The sequence below is a fragment of the Lagenorhynchus albirostris genome, chromosome 20, assembly GCF_949774975.1.
Source record: "Lagenorhynchus albirostris chromosome 20, mLagAlb1.1, whole genome shotgun sequence".
Taxonomy (NCBI): domain Eukaryota; kingdom Metazoa; phylum Chordata; class Mammalia; order Artiodactyla; family Delphinidae; genus Lagenorhynchus; species Lagenorhynchus albirostris.
This window is the reverse complement of record NC_083114.1, coordinates 42,349,067-42,371,494: the sequence shown is the minus strand read 5'-3', so window position 1 is coordinate 42,371,494 and position 22,428 is coordinate 42,349,067. Positions and strand designations below refer to the sequence as shown.

General features: G+C 36.9%; 2 protein-coding genes across 7 annotated transcripts in view; one reads left to right on the top strand and one right to left on the bottom strand.

The window, feature by feature from the left end:
- GPATCH8 (G-patch domain containing 8) overlaps positions 1–22,428 on the top strand; it is a 98,394-nt gene that overhangs the window by 48,893 nt on the left and 27,073 nt on the right. For 4 of the 6 annotated variants that reach the window (XM_060133238.1, XM_060133236.1, XM_060133241.1 and 1 more), the window contains 2 exons: positions 5,514–5,581; positions 6,214–6,300. In XM_060133238.1, the coding sequence (XP_059989221.1) occupies positions 5,514–5,581; positions 6,214–6,300 (155 nt within the window). Of the gene's footprint in view, positions 1–3,426; positions 3,472–5,513; positions 5,582–6,213; positions 6,301–20,855; positions 20,905–22,428 lie in introns of those variants that run through there. The other 2 variants (XM_060133240.1, XM_060133242.1) reach the window with 2 other exon arrangements.
- On the bottom strand, positions 17,829–18,325 carry LOC132510941 (large ribosomal subunit protein uL23-like). Its single transcript, XM_060133521.1, has one exon. It carries the CDS (start codon positions 18,323–18,325, stop codon positions 17,876–17,878), a length of 450 nt encoding a protein of 149 aa, XP_059989504.1. The 3' UTR covers positions 17,829–17,875.

Sequence of the window (22,428 nt, the reverse complement as noted above, 5' to 3'; positions counted from 1 at the left end):
TTTGAATAGTTTTGCAAATCAGAGAATAGTCACCCTCCTAATTTTGTATTATTCTTGATTTTCACATATGTATTTGAGTTGCTTAAAGTATGAAATGGATTTAAAGATGTCAGGTGAGGTTCTTGGCTTTTATTAGTTTAGTGGCCTTTTGGAAGTAGATTTTGTGACTTTCTGATGGCTTTTTTAAAAAAATTTTTATTGAAGTATAGTTGCTTTACAATGTTGTGTTATTTTTGATGGCATTTATATTTACCTCTGCTTTATTGGGGTCAGTCTTTAAAAACAGTTTTAGACATCTTTAAAAGACAACATTAGACATTTAAAAACTTTTTGAACCATATGTGCATTGGCTCCACAAGTGTTCATCCCGCCGCCCCCCCCCCCATGCCAGAAGTTTATATTGGTAAGATTATTTTGCCTAATTATAGGTAATTCATGGGGTGTGGGACTTTGTTTCAATCACTGCCATATGCCCAAAGCCTTCCAAGAGTACTTGGTATATAGTAGCAACTCAGTAAGTGTTGTTGAGTGAATCTCAGTAAAGGAAAAGGCAGCTGAGGTAAATTGGGTGTTCTTACCTCTGTTGATATCCAACTAGTGTTTTAATCACTTCAGAAGCTTCTTCATTTCTAATTTATTTCTGTGGAGAAGTCACGTGTCTTCTGGTTCTGAAGTGTGCTGATTACCAGATTATGGTTGTCCTTTAATATTTTCTTCCCAGTTCTATTCCTGGAGTTAGTTTGTTTAAATAGTGTTTGTGGGCCTTCCCTGGTGGTCCAGTGGTTAAGACTTCACCTTCCACTGCACAGGGTGCGAGTTCGATCCCTGGTGGGGGAGCTAAGATCCCACATGCCTCACGGCCAAAAAACATAAAACAGAAGCAATATTGTAACAAATTCAATAAAGACTTTAAAAATGGTCCACATCAAAAAAAAAATCTTAAAAAAAATTTAAAAATAGGGCTTCCCTGGTGGCAGTGGTTGAGAGTCTGCCTGCCAATGCAGGGGACACGGGTTTGAGCCCTGGTCTGGGAAGATCCCACATGCCACGGAGCAGCAGGGCCCATGAGCCACAACTACTGAGCCTGCGCATCTGGAGCCTGTGCCCCGCAACAGGAGAGGCCGTGACGGTGAAAGGCCCGCGCACCGCGATGAAGAGTGGCCCCTGCTTGCCGCAACTAGAGAAAGCCCTCGCACAGAAACGAAGACCCAACACAGCCAAAAATAAATAAATAAATTAAAAAAATAAATAAAAAAATAGTGTTTGTAGGAAAAAAAAATTATTTCTTCACAGTCCAGTTCTTTGGGCCAGTTTTGTAGATTGGTATATCCTTAAGTGTTTCAAAATCAAAACTGATTAATGTGAGGGATTATTCTCAGAAACAGTGTGGCTATAAGCAATCAGTGGATTTTGGTATTTAGCTTTATTCTCTCTTCAGTTATGATAAGTCATAATACCATCACATTTTAGCAAGAGATGAATATGTGAACATTTTAGCATGTTTGTCATTGTAGAAGTAAGCCTACCTTCTAACATATAGAATGTACAATACTGTTTGGTTAATGAAACATCATTTAAAGTTTTTCCCATCTCTTTAAAAAATTTTTTTAAATTAATTAATTAATTGATTTTGGGGGGCTGTGTTGGGTCTTCATTGCTGTGCGCAGGCTTTCCCTAGTTGTTGAGAGCGGGGGCTACTCTTCGTTGCAGTGCATGGGCTTCTCATTGCGGTGGCTTCTCTTGTTGCAGAGCACAGGCTCTAGGCACGTGGGCTTCAGTAGTTTAGTTGTGGCTCGCAGGCTCTGGAGCCCGCAGGCTCAGTAGCTGTGGTGCACGGGCTTGGTTGCTCTGCGGCATGTGGGATCTTCCCGGACCAGGGCTTGAACCCGTCTCCCCTGCATTGGCAGGCGTATTAACCACTATGCCACCAGGGGAGCCCTTAAAAAAGTTTTTTAATTGAGGTACGAATGACATACAATATTATTTTAGTTTCAGGTGTACAACATAATGATTCGATATTTGTATATAGATGTACAGTTTTGATTTAGAAAATATGAATATCAATTTTTTTCCCCGATCACATGAATACATTGGTATTGAAACATTCTAGATGTGGTATGTTTTCTTTCCTTTTTCCTCCCTTGTCCAGTTGGCTAGATCACAGTCATGGTATCTATATATAGATCTTTGGCTGAAGAGGACAGTTTCTTTTAAGGAAAGTAAGTGTTATGGTTGAAGTTGCCTCCTTTGAAATGAAATAAACAACAAAATGTTCTTATTTTAATGGATTTTAAGAAATATTTGTCCCTGTTAAGAGAAACCAAGAAATAGGGAACCTGGATTTCATTCAATGTGTTTTAAAAAGAAGTTGAGTTTTCTAGAGAATATTATAATAGCAAATATTCTGTTGCTACCTACCCTTTGAAAAGTCATAAACTATAGGTTGTTATTCAGATGTTCCACAGTGATGTGCTCTATGATAGGATTTATCATTGATCACAAATGAATAAATTAAGGGGATTTTTTTTCTTTTTTTAAATGCTGCAACCTCTTCCTGTATGTATTGTTCAGTGTCTTTTCCCAGTGAGATTTTTCCTTGGTCAGGAGCCTCTAATGAAAGAAATTACTATTTGGCCCAGGCAGTAATGTTGCCTTCAGATTGTTTTTAAAGCCAGACTGTTTGTTTTCTGTGAGTTACCTCTGAGTGGACTAATTGTAAATGTGACAGCCCTTTTGATGCCACTTTCTCTGGAGTTACTGGTGTTCTTCAAAGCTTGGCTTTGTTGTGTGCAAAAAGATGTTGGCGGACTTGGGAAAACTTCATTTAAAGGAAACAAAAGTTCTAAGGAAAGCTCCTTCAAGAGTTTTATTCGTTCATAACAGAACTCAAATGCACATAAGTTTTCCAAGCACTGAAGATCTAAGGTTATTTTCCAGACCTTTTACTTGTTATATATTTTCAATAAGGTCTTGATGAACCCCTCCACCCCCCATATCCTCTTAGAGTTCTTTTAGTGTAGCAAATGACTTGATGATCACTGTCCAGTTGATCTGTCTTTGCTGTTATTTCTTTAAGGAAAAAGTCCCACCTTGGGCCCTGAGTATTGATTTACCGGAATGAGTAGTTAAATGAGAGATCGGAAGCTAGAGCTAGTTTTTTCACTTTCTCTCACCTTCTCCCCTCCCCCTGCATTATTTTAGAGGAGGTTGCTCATGTTCTCAAGTAGCAGTACAAAAATCTCACACCCTGACCCAACCAGTATGAAAACAACCGCTGTAGCACAAAGTGTCCTTCCCGTGTCCCCAGCTGAAATTGGGGGAGGGACAAAGCCCAATTGTTACTTTACCCCATCCTGTCTGCCTGCTAGAAGGCCTGTTTCCTACCCTAATGGTTTCTGCCTAACAAATGGTGTTTCTTTTTTACAGCATTATGATCCTGGACTTGTTGTGGTGATGGTAAACTTAGCAGTGGTAATTTTTTATTTTCAGACTGAATTACTCCTTTTGTCATCAGTGCACCAATATGTTAGGCTTAATTTCTCTGTTGTAGCCTTCATCCTTCTGCTTGGTCTTTTTCATTTTCCTTTCCTTTCCTTATGCAACTTGTCTGATCCTTGTTCATTAAAGGGTAATGTTAAGAAGGGATATATCTGTTTGTGTTAGAACTGCCAAAAAAAAATCAGTTAAAACATTAAATTCTAATACTGTAAAAACTTGATTTCCCCACAATATAATGGGCACTAGCACTTGCTACTGCAATCTATAAATAAATTAAAACAAACTTTGACTGCCTTAGAAGGCAAAAGTACTAATGCAGAGTTTATAACAGGGGTTTACAGAGGTAATGAATTTATACCAAAATTTTCTTGATTCTTACAAAGCAAATTCTGATAAATCGAAAGATATCAAATCAAAAAAAAAGGAAAATTACTTTGACATTTGTTTTCAATTCTTTCATTGGACCATTTCTTTTTACCAGTAAATCCCTGATTGAGACGTTATGAAAGTGATATTGCACCTAGGAAGTCATTTTTATAACCTGTCTTTAATTTGGTCCTTTTGCTAAAGATTGCAGTCACTGCTTATTTATTATACCATTGGGCATCAGGTAATAATGCATTTTTATTTTGTTTAACTGACAGTATTTGATAGTATCTAAAAGAAGGCTGTATTTTAGAACTTTGTTCTCTTTTCTGGCATGAGATGTTCTTTATTAAACATTTTTTTCACTGTTCCTAATTACCTTCTTATTGTTTACAAGCAATAATGGGATATTGGTGATAAGTAATTGAACTTCTGAATTTGTTTTTCATTACTTTTTGAAACACAAATTAATCCCACAAATACAGAGCAACTGGATACAAGTGGTTGCTGGTCACTTTGGAAACAGTTTCTTTTTTTTTCCTCCTGGACTAATCCTAGTCATGATCATGGCTTTTATTGCTTTTTTTTTTTTCCAAATTTGCTTTTGGTAATATCTCAGATTTAGACTGACAAAACTCAACTTTTAGCCCAAAGGTATAATATATATGTGTGTATAACAAAAAAAATAAATAAAAAAACAGTTGTTTACACCAGCCTGAGTGAAGTGATGAGGGAAGTAAACATTGTGTTTTTTCACTAAAGGTATACAACGGATAAGGTAAGTCCTCTTTTCAGTGGGCTTACATCACAATAAACAGCGCAAGTTGTGATGTAAAACAGCTGTGGTAGTAAAGTGCTTGTCTGCCCCATTTTGCTTTGTTTGGCTGGTTATGAGTGGATTAAATATACATTTTTTTAAAATCTCCAGCATAGATAAATTAGTTTAAAGTCAATTTTCTTCGCAACTAGTCCTTTTCACAGCTTACTGATTGCCACAGCCAGTGTTAAATCCACTCTGGAAAATGGGACCTCAGAGCACCAGTTTAAAAGTGAAACTACTTTTTGTTCCTAAGGGCAACTAACTGTTGCTTTCTGTTTAATTTTTTTCACCACCTCATTTAATTGTAAAGCATCTTTTGAAAACAAAAAATATATTAAACACGCTGAGTTGCTGTTATTGAATTTTCCTGTATCATGTTTGAAACTGTGCTCTTCCGATTTAAACATGTCAGTTGAGATATTTATTACCAGTTTTAAAAGTGTGTGTGGGAAGATGTCAGTGGACAGTAAGAGTGAAGTGATTTTTGGTGGAAAGTTATTTGGAGGTCTTTTTAAAAAGGAATTTCTAATGTTTTTGATTTTAAACTTCCTGGTGCCATTGCTTAGAAGTGCTTTTGCATTACTTATTTAATTTTGCCATAGTAATCTGGAATCATCCCCAACTGGAAGGTCAACCAAGGTGGTTAGTTGGGCTTGAACTGGGAGAGGTAGGTTTGGTTGTAAGCTGTGAGAATGGCTTGTGTTTGGTTCACTGTAGCTTTCTGGTCTCTGCACTCCAAGGCAAGATCTCTAACCACCCAAACCCAATGTGTAAAGCGAACTGTTGACTTAGCTTTGCATCTAACCTTAATTATATGTTTCTGTTACAGGGAGAACAGATCCCATTCCAATCGTTGTCAAGTATGATGTCATGGGCATGGGTCGCATGGAAATGGAGGTAAGTTGATCTCATTGGTTCACTTGTTTTTGGGATATTTAAAATTGATACTAATTCCAAATTTAGATGTAGTTTTAATGTTTTTGAGGGGAAATTTTAAAATGTATTTTACATTCTCATTTAGTGCTGCCTTTGAGGCAGGTAGGTGGCAAATAATGCCCCTGTTATAAAGAAGTTGAGTGGTTTCCCGAGGGTTATGCCACAAGGCAAGGTCAGATTTAAACCCAGACCCCGGTGCTCATTTCCATAGGCAGCGTTGCTTAACTCTTAAAATAATTGCTGTGGTAGAAGCTTTGCCCCTGTAGAGCTATGTACAGCTGTCATCTGTGATATCTTCTTTTCATTGCCTGAAATATTTTTCTCCATTTACTCCTAATTCTTTGGCATTGAACATTGAAGTAAAGTCTGTTATCATCAACACATGTGCCTGTTGGGAACCACCAGCATGAAAAGATTAATGAACTATTTTGCATGCTATTTTCTCTGTGGGGTGACAATAAAGCAAGAGGTAGCTGAGCAAAAAGTTAGAAGTTTCTTATTTTCATACAGTACTGTAGTTGTGTAAATGACTTTTTTATGGCTAATTGGGGGTACTTTAGGAAATAAGACTAATTATATCTGTTTTTGTTAAGCTTGATTATGCCGAAGATGCTACCGAACGGCGCCGTGTCCTAGAAGTAGAAAAAGAAGACACGGAAGAACTGAGACAGAAGTACAAGGTACTTAAATGAAGCCATTCTTGCATGTGGGATGTTCACACTGAGATATTCATTTTGGTGAAAAGAATCTGTTGACAGCAACATTTGTTTGACCTTTGCTGGTGATTAGTCTTAGACCTCGGGTTTCTGTTACTTTCTTATTTATTGCTTCTGTAAAAACTATAGAGATAATAAAAACCACTTTGTATTATTATCTGTTGGGGAGAGTGCATTAGTGTTTGAAAATGCAGTGCCAGGTATACATTAGGTAGTAATAGCAGTAAAAATTGGTGAGTCCTTTGAGAGCTTGATACCTGTTAAAATGCAGTGCCAGGTATACATTAGGTAGTAATAGCAGTAAAAATTGGTGAGTCCTTTGAGAGCTTGATACCTGTTGATAAGCCTTTTCTTTTTTAATGGATGAGGTGTTTGACGAATGACAAACAATTGAGAACTTCAGTATCTTCCTTTTTAAGCAGGTAGTTATAGAAAACTGCAGCTTAAAACATGTTATAAGTTAGCTTTCAAAAAGACTGACAAGGGTACATGCCTTTCAAGATGTTTTAGTAAGCCCAGTTGCTACCATAAAATAGGTAAATTTGAAGATAAGAAAGAGAATTAGTGAAGATCATCATATAGAAGCTGATTTTGGTCATGATACTTAAGGTGAGAAGAGAGAAAAGGGATTCATATTAAAAAATCTGTTCTACCGTAAAAAAATATATAAAGCAAAAACTGACAGAACTACAAGGAGCAATGTTATACCTACCACGGTTGTTGGAGATTTTAATATACCTCTCAGTAATTGATAAAAGTAGAGGAAAACAATCAGCAGGGATGTTTGGAAGACTGGAACATCTCATTTAACAAATTTCACCTAATGATTATATAGAACTATACACCCAATCACTTTGAAAGTGACAAATTTCAAATATATATGAAACATTTATTTAAAAAAATTTTTTACCATGTTCTGTGTCATAAAGTATCAACAGATTTCAAAGAACTGAAATCAAGTTATCAAGCCATAAAACAATTTTTTTAAAAGATTTTTAAAAATCTCTGTTTCAAAATTAAGAAGCACATTTTTACATGTAACCTGTCAGTAAAAGAAGAAATCACAATGGTAATTGGAAAATATTTTGGACTGAAAGATAAAAATGCTACACATCAAAACTTGTAAGATAAGCTAAAGCAATATGATATATGATAGCAAATACATGTCCTTTTTTTTTAACATCTTTATTGTAGTATAATTGCTTTACAATGCTGTGTTAGTTTCTGCTGTATAACAAAGTGAGTCAGCTATACATATACATACATCCCCTTATCTCCTCCCTCTTTCGTCTCCCTCCCACCCTCCCTATCCCACGCCTCTAGGTGCACACAAAGCTGATTTCCCTGTGCTATGCAGCTGCTTCTCACTAGCTATCTATTTTACATTTGGTAGTGTATATATGTCCATGTCACTCTGTCACTTTGTCCCAGCTTACCCTTCCCCCTCCCCGTGTCCTCAAGTCCATTCTCTACATCTGCGTCTTTATTCCTGTCCTGCCCCTGGGTTCTTCAGAACCTTTTTTTTTTTTTTTTGGATTCCATATATATGTGTTAGCACACGGTATTTGTTTTTCTCTTTCTGACTTACTTCACTCTGTATGACAGACTCTAGGTCCATCCACCTCCCTACAAATAACTCAATTTCGTTTCTTTTTATGGCTGAGTAATAATATTCCATCATATATGTGCCACATCTTCTTTATCCATTCATCTGTCATTGGACACTTAGGTTGCTTCCATGACCTGGCTATTGTAAATAGAGCTGCAGTGAACATTGTGGTACATGGCTCTTTTTGAATTATGGTTTTCTCAGGGTATATGCCCAGTAGTGGAATTGCTGGGTTGTATAGTAGTTCCATTTTTAGTTTTCTGAGGAACCTCCATACTGTTCTTCATAGTGGCTGTATTAGTGTACATTCCCACCAACAGTGCAAGAGGGTTCCCTTTTCTCCACACCCTCTCTGGCGTTTATTGTTTGTAGATTTTTTTTTTTTTTTCCGGTACGCGGGCCTCTCTCTCACTGTTGTGGCCTCTCCTGTTGCGGAGCACAGGCTCTGGACGTGCAGGCTCAGCAGCCATGGCTCACGGGCCCAGCCGCTCTGCAGCATGTGGGATTTTCCTGGACCGGGGCATGAACCCGTGTCCACTGCATCGGCGGGCGGCGGACTCTCAACCACTGCGCCACCAGGGAAGCCCTGTTTGTAGATTTTTTGACGATGGCCATTCTGGCTCTTCTGACGGAGTGAGGTGATACCTCATTGTGGTTTTGATTTGCATTTCTCTAATGATTAGTGATGTTCAGCGCCCTTTCATGTGTTTGTTGGCAATCTGTATATCTTCTTTGGAGAAATGTCTATTTAGGTATTGATAGCAAATACATGTCCTTAATGCTTATCTTAGAAAAAAAAGGCAGGAAATAAATGAAGTAAACGTTCCTCTTGGGAAGTTAGCAAAAGAATAGCAAAATAAACCCAAAGAATGTTAAAGAAAAGAAATAATGAAGATAAGATAAAGATAAGAACACAAAAGAATGAAACAGAAAACAAACATACAACAAATCCATAAGTTAGTTCTTTGACACACTTGTGATATTAAGAAAGAAAAGAACATAGAAAACCAATGTCAATAATGAAAAAAAGAGGATATCATTGCAGATGCAGCAGGCACTAAAAGGTAAACGTAGTATGGATAACTTTATGCTTTGAATGCAAAGATAGGTTTAAGTGGACAAATTCCTAAAGAATATAACTTGCTAAAATAGACTTGAAGAGAATAGAAAACCTTGGTAATCCTATAACATATATAAATTATATGAATTATATAAATTGAATCTGTGGTGAAAAATCTTTCCATACAGCCCAAATAATTTCATAGTGAGTTCTATCACAATTCATAAAAGAAGTAACTTCAGTCTTGACCAACAATTTCTGATCTTCCAGAGAATTGAAAATGAAGAAAAACTCCCAGCTCATTTAATTAGAGACTAGATGGTAACTCCTGACAAGGACAGTATGATAAGAATAATTATATGACATTGATGTATAACACAGATGCAGATCTTAAAACACCATAACCAATTTAGGATATACCATGACCAAGTTATCCCACGAATGCAAGATTGATATAATGTTAAAATCAATTCATGTAGTCAACCATATTAGATGATTAAAGGAAAAAAATTATATGATCATCTCAATAGATGCAAAAAAACCAAGAGCATTATATAAAATTCAACATTCATTCATGATGAAAAGTCTTGTCCAACTTGACAAAGAAAGGACCTTTTTTAACCAGGTGGAATGCCTACAAAAACTATATAGGAGACATCATAGTTAATATTGAAAAGTTGAAAGCTTTCCTTTTGAGATGGGGAAACATAACAGGGATACCTGCTGTCATTGTTTGTATTAAATATTGTTCTGGTGGTCTTAAGCAGCACAGTAAGGCAGACAGGCAAAAACAAACAAAGATGCAAGAGATGAAAAGGAGAGACAGAACTGTCATTGTTTGCAGGTATGATTATGTTCATGATATCCAAGAAAATTTACAGATTAGTTACACAAATAACAGTTTAGCAGGATGCTAGATACAAAATCATACATTTTTTTTCAAAATCATACATTTAAATTTTCATATTAGAAAATGGATATAACAAAAATGTCACCAACTGTAATAGCAAAAAAAAATATATGAAACACTTGGGTATGGATCTAATGAGATGCGGGAGACTTAAGGCAAAAATTCTGAAGCATTATTTAGAGGCATTAAAGAACAATGAATTTTAAAAATAAGATTTTTTTATGATCATGAATTAGAAGACTCAATATTGTAAAGGTATCTGTTTTCCCCCAATTTTTCTATATATTCAAATCAATCATATAAAAATCCCAACAGGATTTTGTATGGAATTTTGTATGGAAGTATAAAGGGCCAAGAATAGTCAAAGCATTCTTAAAGTATAAGATAGAAAGCTACAGTAATTGAGACATGTGATATTGGCATAAGGATAGACCAGTGGAACAGAAAAGAGAGCCCAGTTGCAGACCCTTACATATTTGACCACTTGATAAGACAAAGATGGTATTGCAGAGAAGTGGGGGAAAGAATGAATTTTTCAGTAAAAGGTTCTGAGACAGTTGGTTATCCATATGGGAAATAGTGAATTTGAACTTCTACCCCATACCATACAATAATCAATTGCAGGTGGATTAAAGATTTAAATGTAAAAGGAAAAAACATAGAGCTTAGAAGATACAGAGGATTTTCTCTATTCACCGCACCTGATGTTATTTACTTATTTTTTTATTTCAGTGATATTTTATAATGAAAATTGTTGAGCATACAGAAAAAATGAAAGATCTATATAGTGAATACCTATATACCTACCACCTATATTCTACAATTAACACTTATATAAATATTGTTTTATTATATATCAATCACTTTTTTAAGTCCCTTTTTTTAGTTCCTAAAATATCTTTTTGATTCTTTTCCCCAAAATTTGCTATTTTTTTGTTTTTTAAACAAAAACAAAATTTTTTGCCTTTTGGTTACTATTTCTGCCTTTTTTAAAAAAACATTCTAAATGTTCTTATTTTATAATTTCTTTCAAATCTTCTATTATCTGTAGTACTTTGTAAGTGTTTTCGTAGTTTGCTGCTTCTGACTTTCTTGCAGTGGTTTGTTTCCTTGTGTGGTTTGCAGTTTTGATTGTCATCTCATTCTCTGGATGTTTTTCATATCCTGGATTTTAGAGGGGTTCTTATCGGGCAGTTCCATATGTGCTTTTGCTAGAGACTCAAGTCTTTAACTGAAGACCTGAGAACTTTATATGGACTGGTTTTAAAATGTTAATACCTAAGCTAAGGGTTCCTGCTTTGGATGAAAGGTGTACATTCTTTAGGTCCACCAATGACTGTGGTCTGAAATTCCAACCTTCTATGCATGACCTTTTCCATTTATACCTTGGTAGATGGTGAGTTTTTTGATGCGTTCAGGGGATAGCAGGTGATGATGTAGTGCTGTTTTTCTAGTCCCTGTTTCAAGGATGGAGACAACCATTCATCTCTCTGAGCATTTCGCAGGGAGAGCTTAGTAGGCCTTCTACCATCAAGGTCCTGAGGCCTCATCTTTAGGTGCCTAGGGATTGCCCTGTCATGTTGAGCTCAGCTATATGTTAATTTTTCTTTTTCTTTTTTTTTTTTGCGATACGCAGGCCTCTCACTGTTGTGGCCTCTCCCGTGGCGGAGCACAGGCTCCGGACGCGCAGGCTCAGCGGCCATGGCTCACGGGCCCATCATGGCTCAAGATCCCATGTGGGATCTTCCCGGACCAGGGCACGGACGCGTGTCCCGAACCCGTGTCCCCTGCATCGGCAGGCGGACTCTCAACCACTGCGCCACCAGGGAAGCCCTGTGTGTTTTATTTTATCCAGAGTTATAATATGGGGAAATCTCTCTCTTCCTTCTCTTCCTTTTTTTCTTTCCCTGTTCTCTCTTCCCTACCCCTCTCTTTATGCACTCTTCAACCCATTTAGACTGGCTTTAGCACTTTGCACTGAACCAGTTTATTCAAGGCTGCAAAATACCTTTATTTGCTAAATCCAGTAGACCTTTTAAAGTTCTTATTTTCTTCCACGTCCTGCTTCTTTGCATCATTCAATACAATTGACCACTCTTTTCTCTTTAAAACAATTTCTTTTCTCTTGCTTTTGAAGATTTTATAGATTCCTCCTCCTTATCTCTCTTGCTGCTTCTGTATAGATTCCTTTGTTGACTCCTCTTCTGCCTGAACTTTTTTTTGTCTCTTCTTATTTATTTGTTATCCTTAGAACATCTCATTTTTTATTGGACTCAGACTTAGAAGTAGAAGCTCTCAGAGAAGACAGCCTCCATCTATTGACAATCTGTTCCTGGCGTTTTCCTTTGGCCTTCTTTATTGTTGCCAGAAGTTTAGCATATTCTGCAGCCTCTCCCTTATTTTTCTTAGTACGCTGTTTCTTCAGAGCAATACGCTGACATTTGTGTTGCAGAACACATGGAGTAACAAGATGGTGAATCTTGGGTGCTTTGGTCCTAGGTTTCTTACCTTTGTTTAGGGGCTTTCTCACAACATACTGGCGGACATCATCTTTATTTTTTATTTTTTTTAACATCTTTATCGGAGTATAATTGCTTTACAATGGTGTGTTAGTTTCTGCTTTATAACAAAGTGAATCAGTTATACATATACATATATCCCCATATCGCTTCCCTCTTGCGTCTCCCTCCCTCCCACCCTCCCTATCCCACCCCTCTAGGTGGTCACAAAGCACCGAGCTGATCACCCTGTGCTATGCGGCTGCTTCCCAGCAGCTATCTGTTATACACTTGGTAGTGTATATATGTCCATGCCACTCTCTCACTTTGTCCCAACTTACCCTTCCCCATCCCCGTATCCTCAAGTCCATTCTCTAGTAAGTCTGCGTCTTTATTCCCGTCTTGCCCTTAGGTTCTTCATGACCATTTTTTTTTTGTTTTTTAGATTCCATATACATGTATTAGCGTACAGTATTTGCTTTTCTCTTTCTGACTTATTTCACTCTGTCGGACATCATCTTTAGAGAGATTGAAAAGTTTGTGGATTCTGCTAGCTCTTTTGACGACAAGGCACAGTAGTATCAGTGAGTCAGGAATATCCTTCTTCCCTTTTTTTACGATGACCAAATTGAGAACACTCAGATTTGCATTCACAATGCAACCCCGTACAGATTTATGCTTTCTTTCTCCAGTCCTCCTTGGTCTGTAGCAGGAATGCCCCTTACTCAGTAGCAGGCGGACTCGGCCATGGGTCAAGACACCCTGCTTCATGGGGAAACCTTGTTTGTCGTTCCCACCACTGATTCGGACCACATAACCCTTCCATTCTTCACCCAGAGCGTCAGCAGCAACTTCTGTGGCCATACGCTTCTCATAAAAGGTATGAAGTTTTCGTTCATCGTTCACTTCAATGAGTTTCTGGCAGCCAGTAGCTGGGAAAGAGATGTTCCGCTTTATCCTGAAGTGGCTGATTGCCTCTGAGGTGCCACAAAAAAGAGCTGCCTAAACTTTAGATGTTGGAGTTCTTCAGGTTAGGACCTGGGCTGTCTTTTTCTGTCTAACCACTGTCCTTAAGCATAGAATCATCATGCCACTGTTTAGAAATTTTTCACGTGGTTGTCTTTTATCCTTTAGGTCTTAGCTTAAATATTACTTCAAAAGAAATCTTTCCTAACCACCCAATTTAAATAAATCCTCTACTTTATTCTCTTGCAACACTCTCATATATAATTTATAATTATAAATTTTTGCTTGTAACCTTATTTATAGGCTGACTGTGGTACTGGAAAGAAAGGGCCTTGAGGAGAGAAACTGTCTATTTGTCTGGCAATATATATACTGCATCCAGTATAGTGCCCGGCACATAAGTACTCAATAAATACGAGTTGAACAAATAAATTCTTGGAAATGATGGGGAAAACCAGGTCTATTTGATATACTATCAGAAATATAAACATTTTAGAGAATACATTTTTATTGTTCTTCAAGTAAAAGTTACACTATCAAGTAAATAATAAATACATGTAGTAGCTGAGTAATTTACAACCTCATTAGATTACACATTATATTTTGAGGCCCTTTCTCCTCCGACCAAGAAATTATTTCACTTTTGAACTCTTTGTGGTAGGTACAACAAGAATTACTTACTCCCATTTTATTGATCAGACTGTTTATTCAGAAATCTTGTCAACTTTGGATTATACAGCTTGCGAAACCCTCTCCCCTTCTTGATGTCACTCCTTTATTTCATATTTGTTCTTCACCTTCACATGACCTCGGAACCTTGACTTTAGTAACTTAGCCCCTCCTTAATTTATACTTCTTGAGCACCACAAATTGATTTTTTACTTCTCTCAACACTTTGATTCCAACTTCTTTTCTTCCTAATCCTTTTTTTGTCATACCTACTCACCAAGAACCTATCCCCACTCAGAAATATTTGCATTCTTCATTTCTGCGTCTTTACTGTAGTGCAGTGTGGGACTGGTGCCAACTCACTGGACTCCCAGAACTGCCAAGGAATCCTTTTACGCATCAACTCCCTCTTAGTCTCTTCAGCTGTCATTCTCAAACATTGATCTTTAAGCCCTCATCTTCCCTCAGCTACCCTTGTCCTTCCTCCATCTTCCCTTACTCCTAGTAGAAAACTTAAAGAAAATGTGGACTATCAAATGGGAGTGCCTTCTTCTACCTGTAATATCTGCCATCAAACTTGGGTCTATCTCTTCCCATCCTTAAATATTTCTCCCTTGTTTCATAATCTGTCAAATGAAAATTCCTAACTACATCTGAATTCTGGATCCTAATCCTCTCTGTATTATCAAGGACCTTACATCTTTTTTCCTATCTTGGCAAACTCACTTTGCACTCATTCATTTCCTATCACCAATAAACATGCTCACACATTCTTGGGGGAAAAGAACCACTAAAATTACAAAAAAAAACCCTTACTCTGTTGACTCTTACTCTCTGTAACTGCCATCTTTTCTTTTTACTTGTCTTAAGAACCAAAATTCTGAAAGGATAGTCTCTACACTCACTGCCTTCTATTCTTTTTTTTTTTAATTTTCATTTTTATGAAAGTTGTACATAGTTTTAAAGCAAATAGCTTTACCCATGCTTTTAACTGAAAACAAAAACAAAAACTGCAGTCCCGTTTTGATACCCTTAGTATCTTGTTAAATATTGATAAGATATTTTAAAAATATGTGTAAGATATGAAGAGTAACTACAGACACTTGTGTGTCTTCTGCTCAGTTTAAGAAGAACATTATCCATAACTTTATGATCCCGTCCCATTTCTTCCTCCTTCAGAGGTAAGCACTGTCCTGGATTTTGTGTTTATCATTCACTTGCAATTTTTCAGGTAGGTTTTTGCTGTTGTTGAGATAAAATTCACCGTTTTAACCATTATATAATATAGAGTTTAGTGACTTAGCATATTCACAATGTTGTACAACTGTCACCACTAATTCCAGAACATTTACATCACCCCAAGAAGAAACCTTGTACCCTTTAGCAGTCATTCCTCATTCCCCCTCTTCTCCCTCCCCCAGCAACCACTTTCTGTCTCTATACATTTGCCTATTCTGGACATTTCATATAAATTAAATCATTCAATATGTGGCCTTTTGTATCTGACTTCTTTTACTTAGCATAACGTTTTCAAAGTTCATCCATATAAATAGCATGTATCAGTACTTTACTCCTTTTTAGGGCTGAATAATATTGCATTGTATGAATATACTAGTTTGTTTAATTATTCATCAGTTAATGGACATATGAGTTGTTTCCACTTTTTGGCTGTTATGAATAATGCTGCTTTGAATATCTTGTACAAGTTTTTGTGTGAATAAATTTTTCAATTCTCTTTTGTATATACCTAGGAATGGCATTGCTAGTTATATGGTAACTCAGTGTTTAACTTTTAAGGAACCGCCAGACTCTTTTCCACAAATGGTTGCACCATTTTGTTTTCTCACTCGTACTATATGAGAGTTACAATTTCTCTACATTCTCATCAACACTTATTGTTTTCTGTCTTTTCTATTATAGCCATCCTAGTAGGTGTGAAGTAGTAGTACCTTCTTGTGGTTTTGGTTGAGCATCTTTTCATGTGCTTATTGGCCTTTTTTTTTTTTTTTGCGGTACACGGGCCTCTCACTGTTGTGGACTCTCCCGTTGCAGAGCACAGCCTCCGGACGCGCAGGCTCATCAGCCATGGCTCACGGGCCTAGCCGCTCCGCGGCATGTGGGATCTTCCTGGACCAGGGCACGAACCCATGTCCCCTGCATCGGCAGGCGGACTCCCAACCACTGCGCCACCAGGGAAGCCCCTTATTGGCCTTTTTAACTATGTTCTTTGGAGAAATGTCTTCAGATCTTTTGCCCATTTTTTAAATTGGGCTGTCCTTTTATTGTTGAGTTATAAGAATTCTATATGAATTCTGGAATGAGTCCCTTGTCAGGTGTATGACTTGCAAATATTTTCTTCCACTTTTTGTTGTCATTTCACTTGATAATGCCCTTTGGTGCTCAGAGTTTTAAAATTTGATGAAGTCCACTTTATCTTTGTTTCTTTTGTTGCCGGTGTTTTTGATGTCATATTTAAGAACCCATTGCCTAATCCAAGGCCATGAAAAGTTACACCTATGCTTCCTTCTAAGAGTTTTATAGTTTTAGCTCTTAACATTTAGGTCTTTGATATATTTTGAATTAATTTTTATATGTCATGTGGGCTTCCCTGTTGGCGGAGTGGTTAAGAATCTGCCTGCCAATGCAAGGGACACGGGTTCGAGCCCTGGTCTGGGAAGATTCCACATGTGGCGGAGCAACTAAGCCCGTGTGCCACAACTGCTGAAGCCTGCGCGCCTAGAGCCTGTGCTCTGCAACAAGAGAAGCCACGGCAATGAGAAGCCCGCGTACCACAATGAAGAGTAGCCCCCGCTCACCGCAACTAGAGAAAGCCCACGCACAGCAACGAAGACCCAACACAGCCATAAATAAATAAATTTATTTTTAAAAATTTTATATGTCATGTTTGGTAGGGGGTCCAAATTCAGTCTTTTGCATGTGCCTACCCAGTTGTCCCAGCACTATTTGTTGAAAAGACTATTTTATCCCCATTGAATGGTCTTGGCCATTCGAAAATCAGTTGACCATAAATATATGGGGTTTTTCCTCTCAATTATTGGTATATTCCATTGATCTTTATGTCTTTGCAGTAACACTCTCTTGATTACTGTTGCTTTGTAACAAGTTTTGCAATTGAGAAGTGTGAGCCCTTCTACTTTATTCATTTTCAGGATTGTTTTGGCTGTTCTTGGTCCCTTGTAATCCTATGTGAATTTTAGAATCAGCTTGTCAATTTCTACAAAGAAGTCAGCTGGGATTCTGATAAAGATTATGTTGAATCAGTAGATCAGTTTGGGGAGTATTGCCATCTTAACAATGTTAAGTCTTCCAGTCCATGAACATAGGATGTTTTTTCATTTATTTACATCTTCTTTATTTCTTTCAATAATGTTTTTTTAAGCTCTGTTTCTTTTGTTAAATTTAATCCTAAGAATTCTCATTTTTTATGCTACTGTGATATTTTTATATTGATCTTGTATCCTACAACTTTGCTAAACTCATTTAGCAGCTCTAGTAGGTTTTTTTGGTGAATTCTTTAGGGTTTATTACATATAATACCATATCATCTGTGAAAAAAGATAGCTTTACTTCTTCTTTCTCCCGTCTGCTTTCCCATCTGGATGCCTTTTTTTTTTTTTTTTAACATGTCTAATCGCCCTGCTTAGAACTTCCAATATAATGTTGAGTAGAAATGACAAGAGCAGATAGCTCTGTCGTAGAGGGGAAGAGACATCTTTGTTCTGATTTTAATGGGCAAGCTTTCAGTCTTTAACATTTTTTTTTTAAGTGAAAACTTTTATATTTTGAATTAGTCAGCTGGACTCAGTTTAGATGATCCCAATTTTGTTGGCAACATCCAAAGCGTCATAGTCAGGAGCCAGTCGAACATATGTCTTCTTCTCTCCATCAGGCCTGATCAGGGTGTTGACCTTAGCCACGTCAATGTCATAGAGCTTCTTCACAGTCTGTTTAATTTGGTGCTTGTTAGCCTTGACATCCACAGTGAACACCAGTGTGTTGTTGTTTTCTATTTTCTTCATGGCTGACTCGGTGATGAGGGGGAACTTGATGATGGCATAGTGGTCAAGCTTGTTTCTCCTAGGGGCGCTCTTCCGAGGATATTTGGGCTGCCTCCTGAGCCGCAGTGTTTTGGGCCGTCGGAAGGTGGGTGACGTCCGGATCTTCTTTTTTTTGTGGCTGTGTACGCCTTTCAGCACTGCTTTCTTGGCTTCGGCTTTGGGAGGGGCAGGGACTTCCTTCTTTGCTTTCGGCGCCATCTTCGTGAAAAGGGGGGTCTTTAACTTTTAAGTATGATGTTAGCTGGGGGGTTTTCATAGATGCCCTTATCAGATTGAGGAAGTTCCCTTCTATTTGTAGTTTGTTGAGTGTTTTTCTTATGAAAGGGTGATACATTTTGTCAAATGCTGTTTTTGCATCTGTGAAAAAAATAACATGAGGTTCCCCCCACCCCCATTAATGTGGTATATTATATAGATTTCATTTTCATATGTTGAACCACCTTTGCATTCCTGGGATAGATCCTACTTGGTCATGGTCATGGTGTATAATCTTTTTAGTATGCTGCTGGATTTGGTTTGCTAGCATTTCGTTCAGGATTTTTGCATCTATATTTATAAGAGATGTTAGTCTGTAGTTTTCTTGTGATGTCTTTGTATCAGGGTAATACTGGTCTCATGGAATGAATTAGAAAGTGTTATCAACTCTTTTATTTTCTCTTCCTTTTTAAGATGGTTTTACCATGTGTTTCATATCCCTAAATGTGTATTGTTTAATTTAACTGTTTTTGACTTTTATATAAATGGATTCATATATTTCCTGGTATACACGTATGAGAGTTTATCCAGGGTATGGCTTTTATTTGTTATTATTTGATTGCTTTAAAGTAGTTAAACCCGTGTGTTTTTCCTAAACACTGCTTCACCTGTAGCCTGTGTATATTGATATATAATGTTGTCGTTATCATTTTTTCCCTGGATATTCTAGTTTCAGATTTGTAGAAAGGCCTTTTTAAAAATGTTAATTCCCAGTTTCATTGTACTGTGTTCATATATGTTGCTCATATTATTTCTTCTTTGGGGGATTTATTATGGTTTCCTCTGTAGCCTAGTAGGGTCTTTTGGGGTGAGTGTTCTATGAGTACTTTTATAAAAGATGTATGCCCTATTTTCAGGCACATAACTGTGTTAAAATATCCTTAAGGTGTTCTGTATCCTTGTTTATTTTTTATCTCTTTGACCTGTCATGTAATGAGATGATTTGAGTCTCCTTGCTTTAGTATGTTCATGTGTTTCCCTTGAATCTCCTCTAATTTCTGTTTTATGGATGTTGCTGCTAGATTATGATAGTTAGATATTAAGATTTTTAGATACCATGAGTTGACCTCATTGACATTATGTACCTTTATCTTGTTTAAAGCTTTTAATGTAAATTCTACCTTGATTGAAAAACCCTGACTCCTGCTTTCATTTTTTGTATATGTATTGCTTAGTATGTCTCCATCCTTTTGAGTCTTTCTGAATCACCCTGTTTTGAATGTGCCTCTTATGATCATCATAGAGTTGGGTTTTGCTTTGTGTTACAGTATGAAAAATTTTTTTTAGTTAATATTGTATATTTTATGTGACAGATATGTTTAGTTCATATTTATCTTTTTAAGTCGCTGACTCTGCTCTGTTTTTCTCCTCTGAGTGTAAGGTAGATAAAGCTATAAATAGATAGATAGATATAGATAGGTGGATATAGGTTGGATTATATTTTTGTTTTAATTACCTTTATAACTTAACAAAATTACCTTTCGTTCTTTATTTCTTTTAGAGAGTATCCATCATTTTCATACTGTAAGCAGGAGAAAGTTTCCTTGTTTCCTCTTTTCCTCCCTTTCATTTCGTCTACCACCTAATATCAGTAAACTTAGTGTGTATGTAGCATACAATTAAATATGGTTGTATAATACTTACATAATTTTCAGTTTTAAATGGAGTTCTTTTTTACGTCTATTATAGTTGTAACGAAAGGCAAATTCTAATTCCCATTTACTTATCTCTACCACCCTCCCCATCTTATATTAGTTATACCATTTCTTTCTTGTGAGGGCGTGTAACATGTACATTGTAATCTGATACCCTAGTAGCCCCACTTCTTTTAACCTCAATTCTACATGTAAATGTATTCAAAGCAGCCTTCCAGTCCTTCTGTTGAGTTTTTCCTCATCACTTCTGCTGTTTATTTCCTAGTAACTTCTTTAAAGGGGGTTGTACAAACAATATTTCCTGAATTATTTATATATATATAAAATATATATAATATATGAGATTATATTATATATTTATAATATGAGATTATATAATCTCATATGTTATATGAACCTATAAAAATAATTCAATCACATATATAAATATATGTACATTACAAAATCCTTGGTTAATACTTTCTTTCCTTAGATATCTTCTAGTGTTGTACCACTGGCTTCTGGAATTGAATATAATCCTGAAGAAATTGAAGGCTGGGCTACTCCCTTTGATGGTTTTACCTAGCTGCTCAGAGGAGTCTTTCTTTACCTTTAAGATTCAATAACTTTACTGCAGTGTTGATTATGACCACTGTTTTGGGACTGTTTTCATTGGCACAAAATGTGCCCCTTCAACATGTAGATCAAGGCATGTGGTGGGGGTTTTTTGTTTTGGTTTTGGGTTTTTGGCCTGTATATTTGAAGGGATTTGGATATTTGTGTGTTTGAAGGGATGTCTCCCATTGCTCCAATCCAAGTTCTTCCCTCTGCTTTTCTAGATCTCAGAAATTCTTGATGAGTGCAAGAGATGTAGGTGTATCACTTCAAGTGAGCCATTTATCATACTTGAAGTATGTTTTTGCTGTCATTTTCTGAAAATCTGCTACTGCTGGCCTTTTTTCACTGCTCACTTGGCCTTGAATGGCTTCTGCTTCATTTCTCCTCACATACTTCTCTTATGCCTTTTCTCATTCTCCAGATCATATCACTATTTTGCTTTTGTGTGGTATTCAAGAGAAAAAGAAAGTTGTTTTCCTGTGTTGCCACATTCATACCAGAAATCCTGGTATTGTTTTCTGTTAGTTTGTTTTTTATGTATCCAGCAAGCTTCCATTACTAGTGTTTGGTAAGAGTTTATTATCTGAAGAGTTTGTTGGATTTTGTACATACTGTCTGCAGATAGTGACATTTCAGCATCATCTTTTCCAGTTTTTACACCATCCTTGCCTCCCTCCTTCCCTTCCTTCCTTTTCCTTGCTTCCACCCTCTACCTCCCTTTCCCCCTCCCCTCCCATTTCACTTCAGTGTTACCATTTCAGCTACATCTTAGGAGTTGAGGTGTGTCATTTTTATCTCTCAGTTTGAAATATTTTCTGCTTGATTATGATTTCTTCTTTACTAAGTTATTTAAAAGTATTTCTTAATTTTCAAATATGTGACTGTTTTTTCCCCTGATTATTGTATTACTGACTTCTAATTTAATTGTAATACAGAGAATAATACCAGTTGTTTGAAATGTGTTAAAGTGGTCAGTTTTCTTAAATGCTCTGTGTTTACTTGAAAAGAATATGTATCCTCTAGTTGTTGGCTGCAGTTTTACACATATCCTATTTGTTTTGAGACTGTTAATTGTATTCCTTGAATCAGCTATACTCTTACTAAATTTTTTTGCTTGCTTGAACTATCAGTTACTGAGAGAGGAATGTTAATCTCCCACTGATGGTGGATTTTTCCATTTCTTCTTATAGCTTTGGCATTTTTGCTTATATATTTTGAAGCTGCATACAACTTTATAATTGTTAATAGATTGAGCCTGTTATTATAAAGTGATATTTTTGCCTTAAAGTTTCTTTTGTCTGATATCAATTTTGATAGCTTTATTTTGGTTAGTGTATTTTCTGATGTCTTTTTCCACCCTTTTTCTTTTAGCCTTTTTTTTTTTTTTTTTTTTTTTTTTTTTGTGTTACGCGGGCCTCTCACCCTTGTGGCATCTCCCGTTGCGGAGCACAGGCTCCGGATGCGCAGGCTCAGCGGCCATGGCTCACGGGCCCAGCCGCTCCGCGGCATGTGGGATCTTCCCGGACTGGGGCACGAACCCGCGTCCCCTGCATCGGCAGGCGGACTCTCACCACTGCGCCACCAGGGAAGCCCCTCTTTTAGCTTTTATAATTAACATTTAGTTGGATTATTTGTAGGTGTTTTATCTAGTCTTCCAATATCTTTCCCCCCACCCCAGTCTCTCTTAATTGGAGTATTTAATCTAAATATAGGTAGTGTCATTTCCAGTATATTTGGATTTAAATCTGCCATCTCATTTTGTCCTTTCTATTTTTTCCACCTCCCTTTTCCCCA

Coding starts and splice junctions, on each gene's coding strand:
- LOC132510941 (XM_060133521.1), bottom strand. CDS start 18,325: ATGGCGCCGAAAGCAAAGAAGGAAGTCCCTGCCCCTCCCAAAGCCGAA.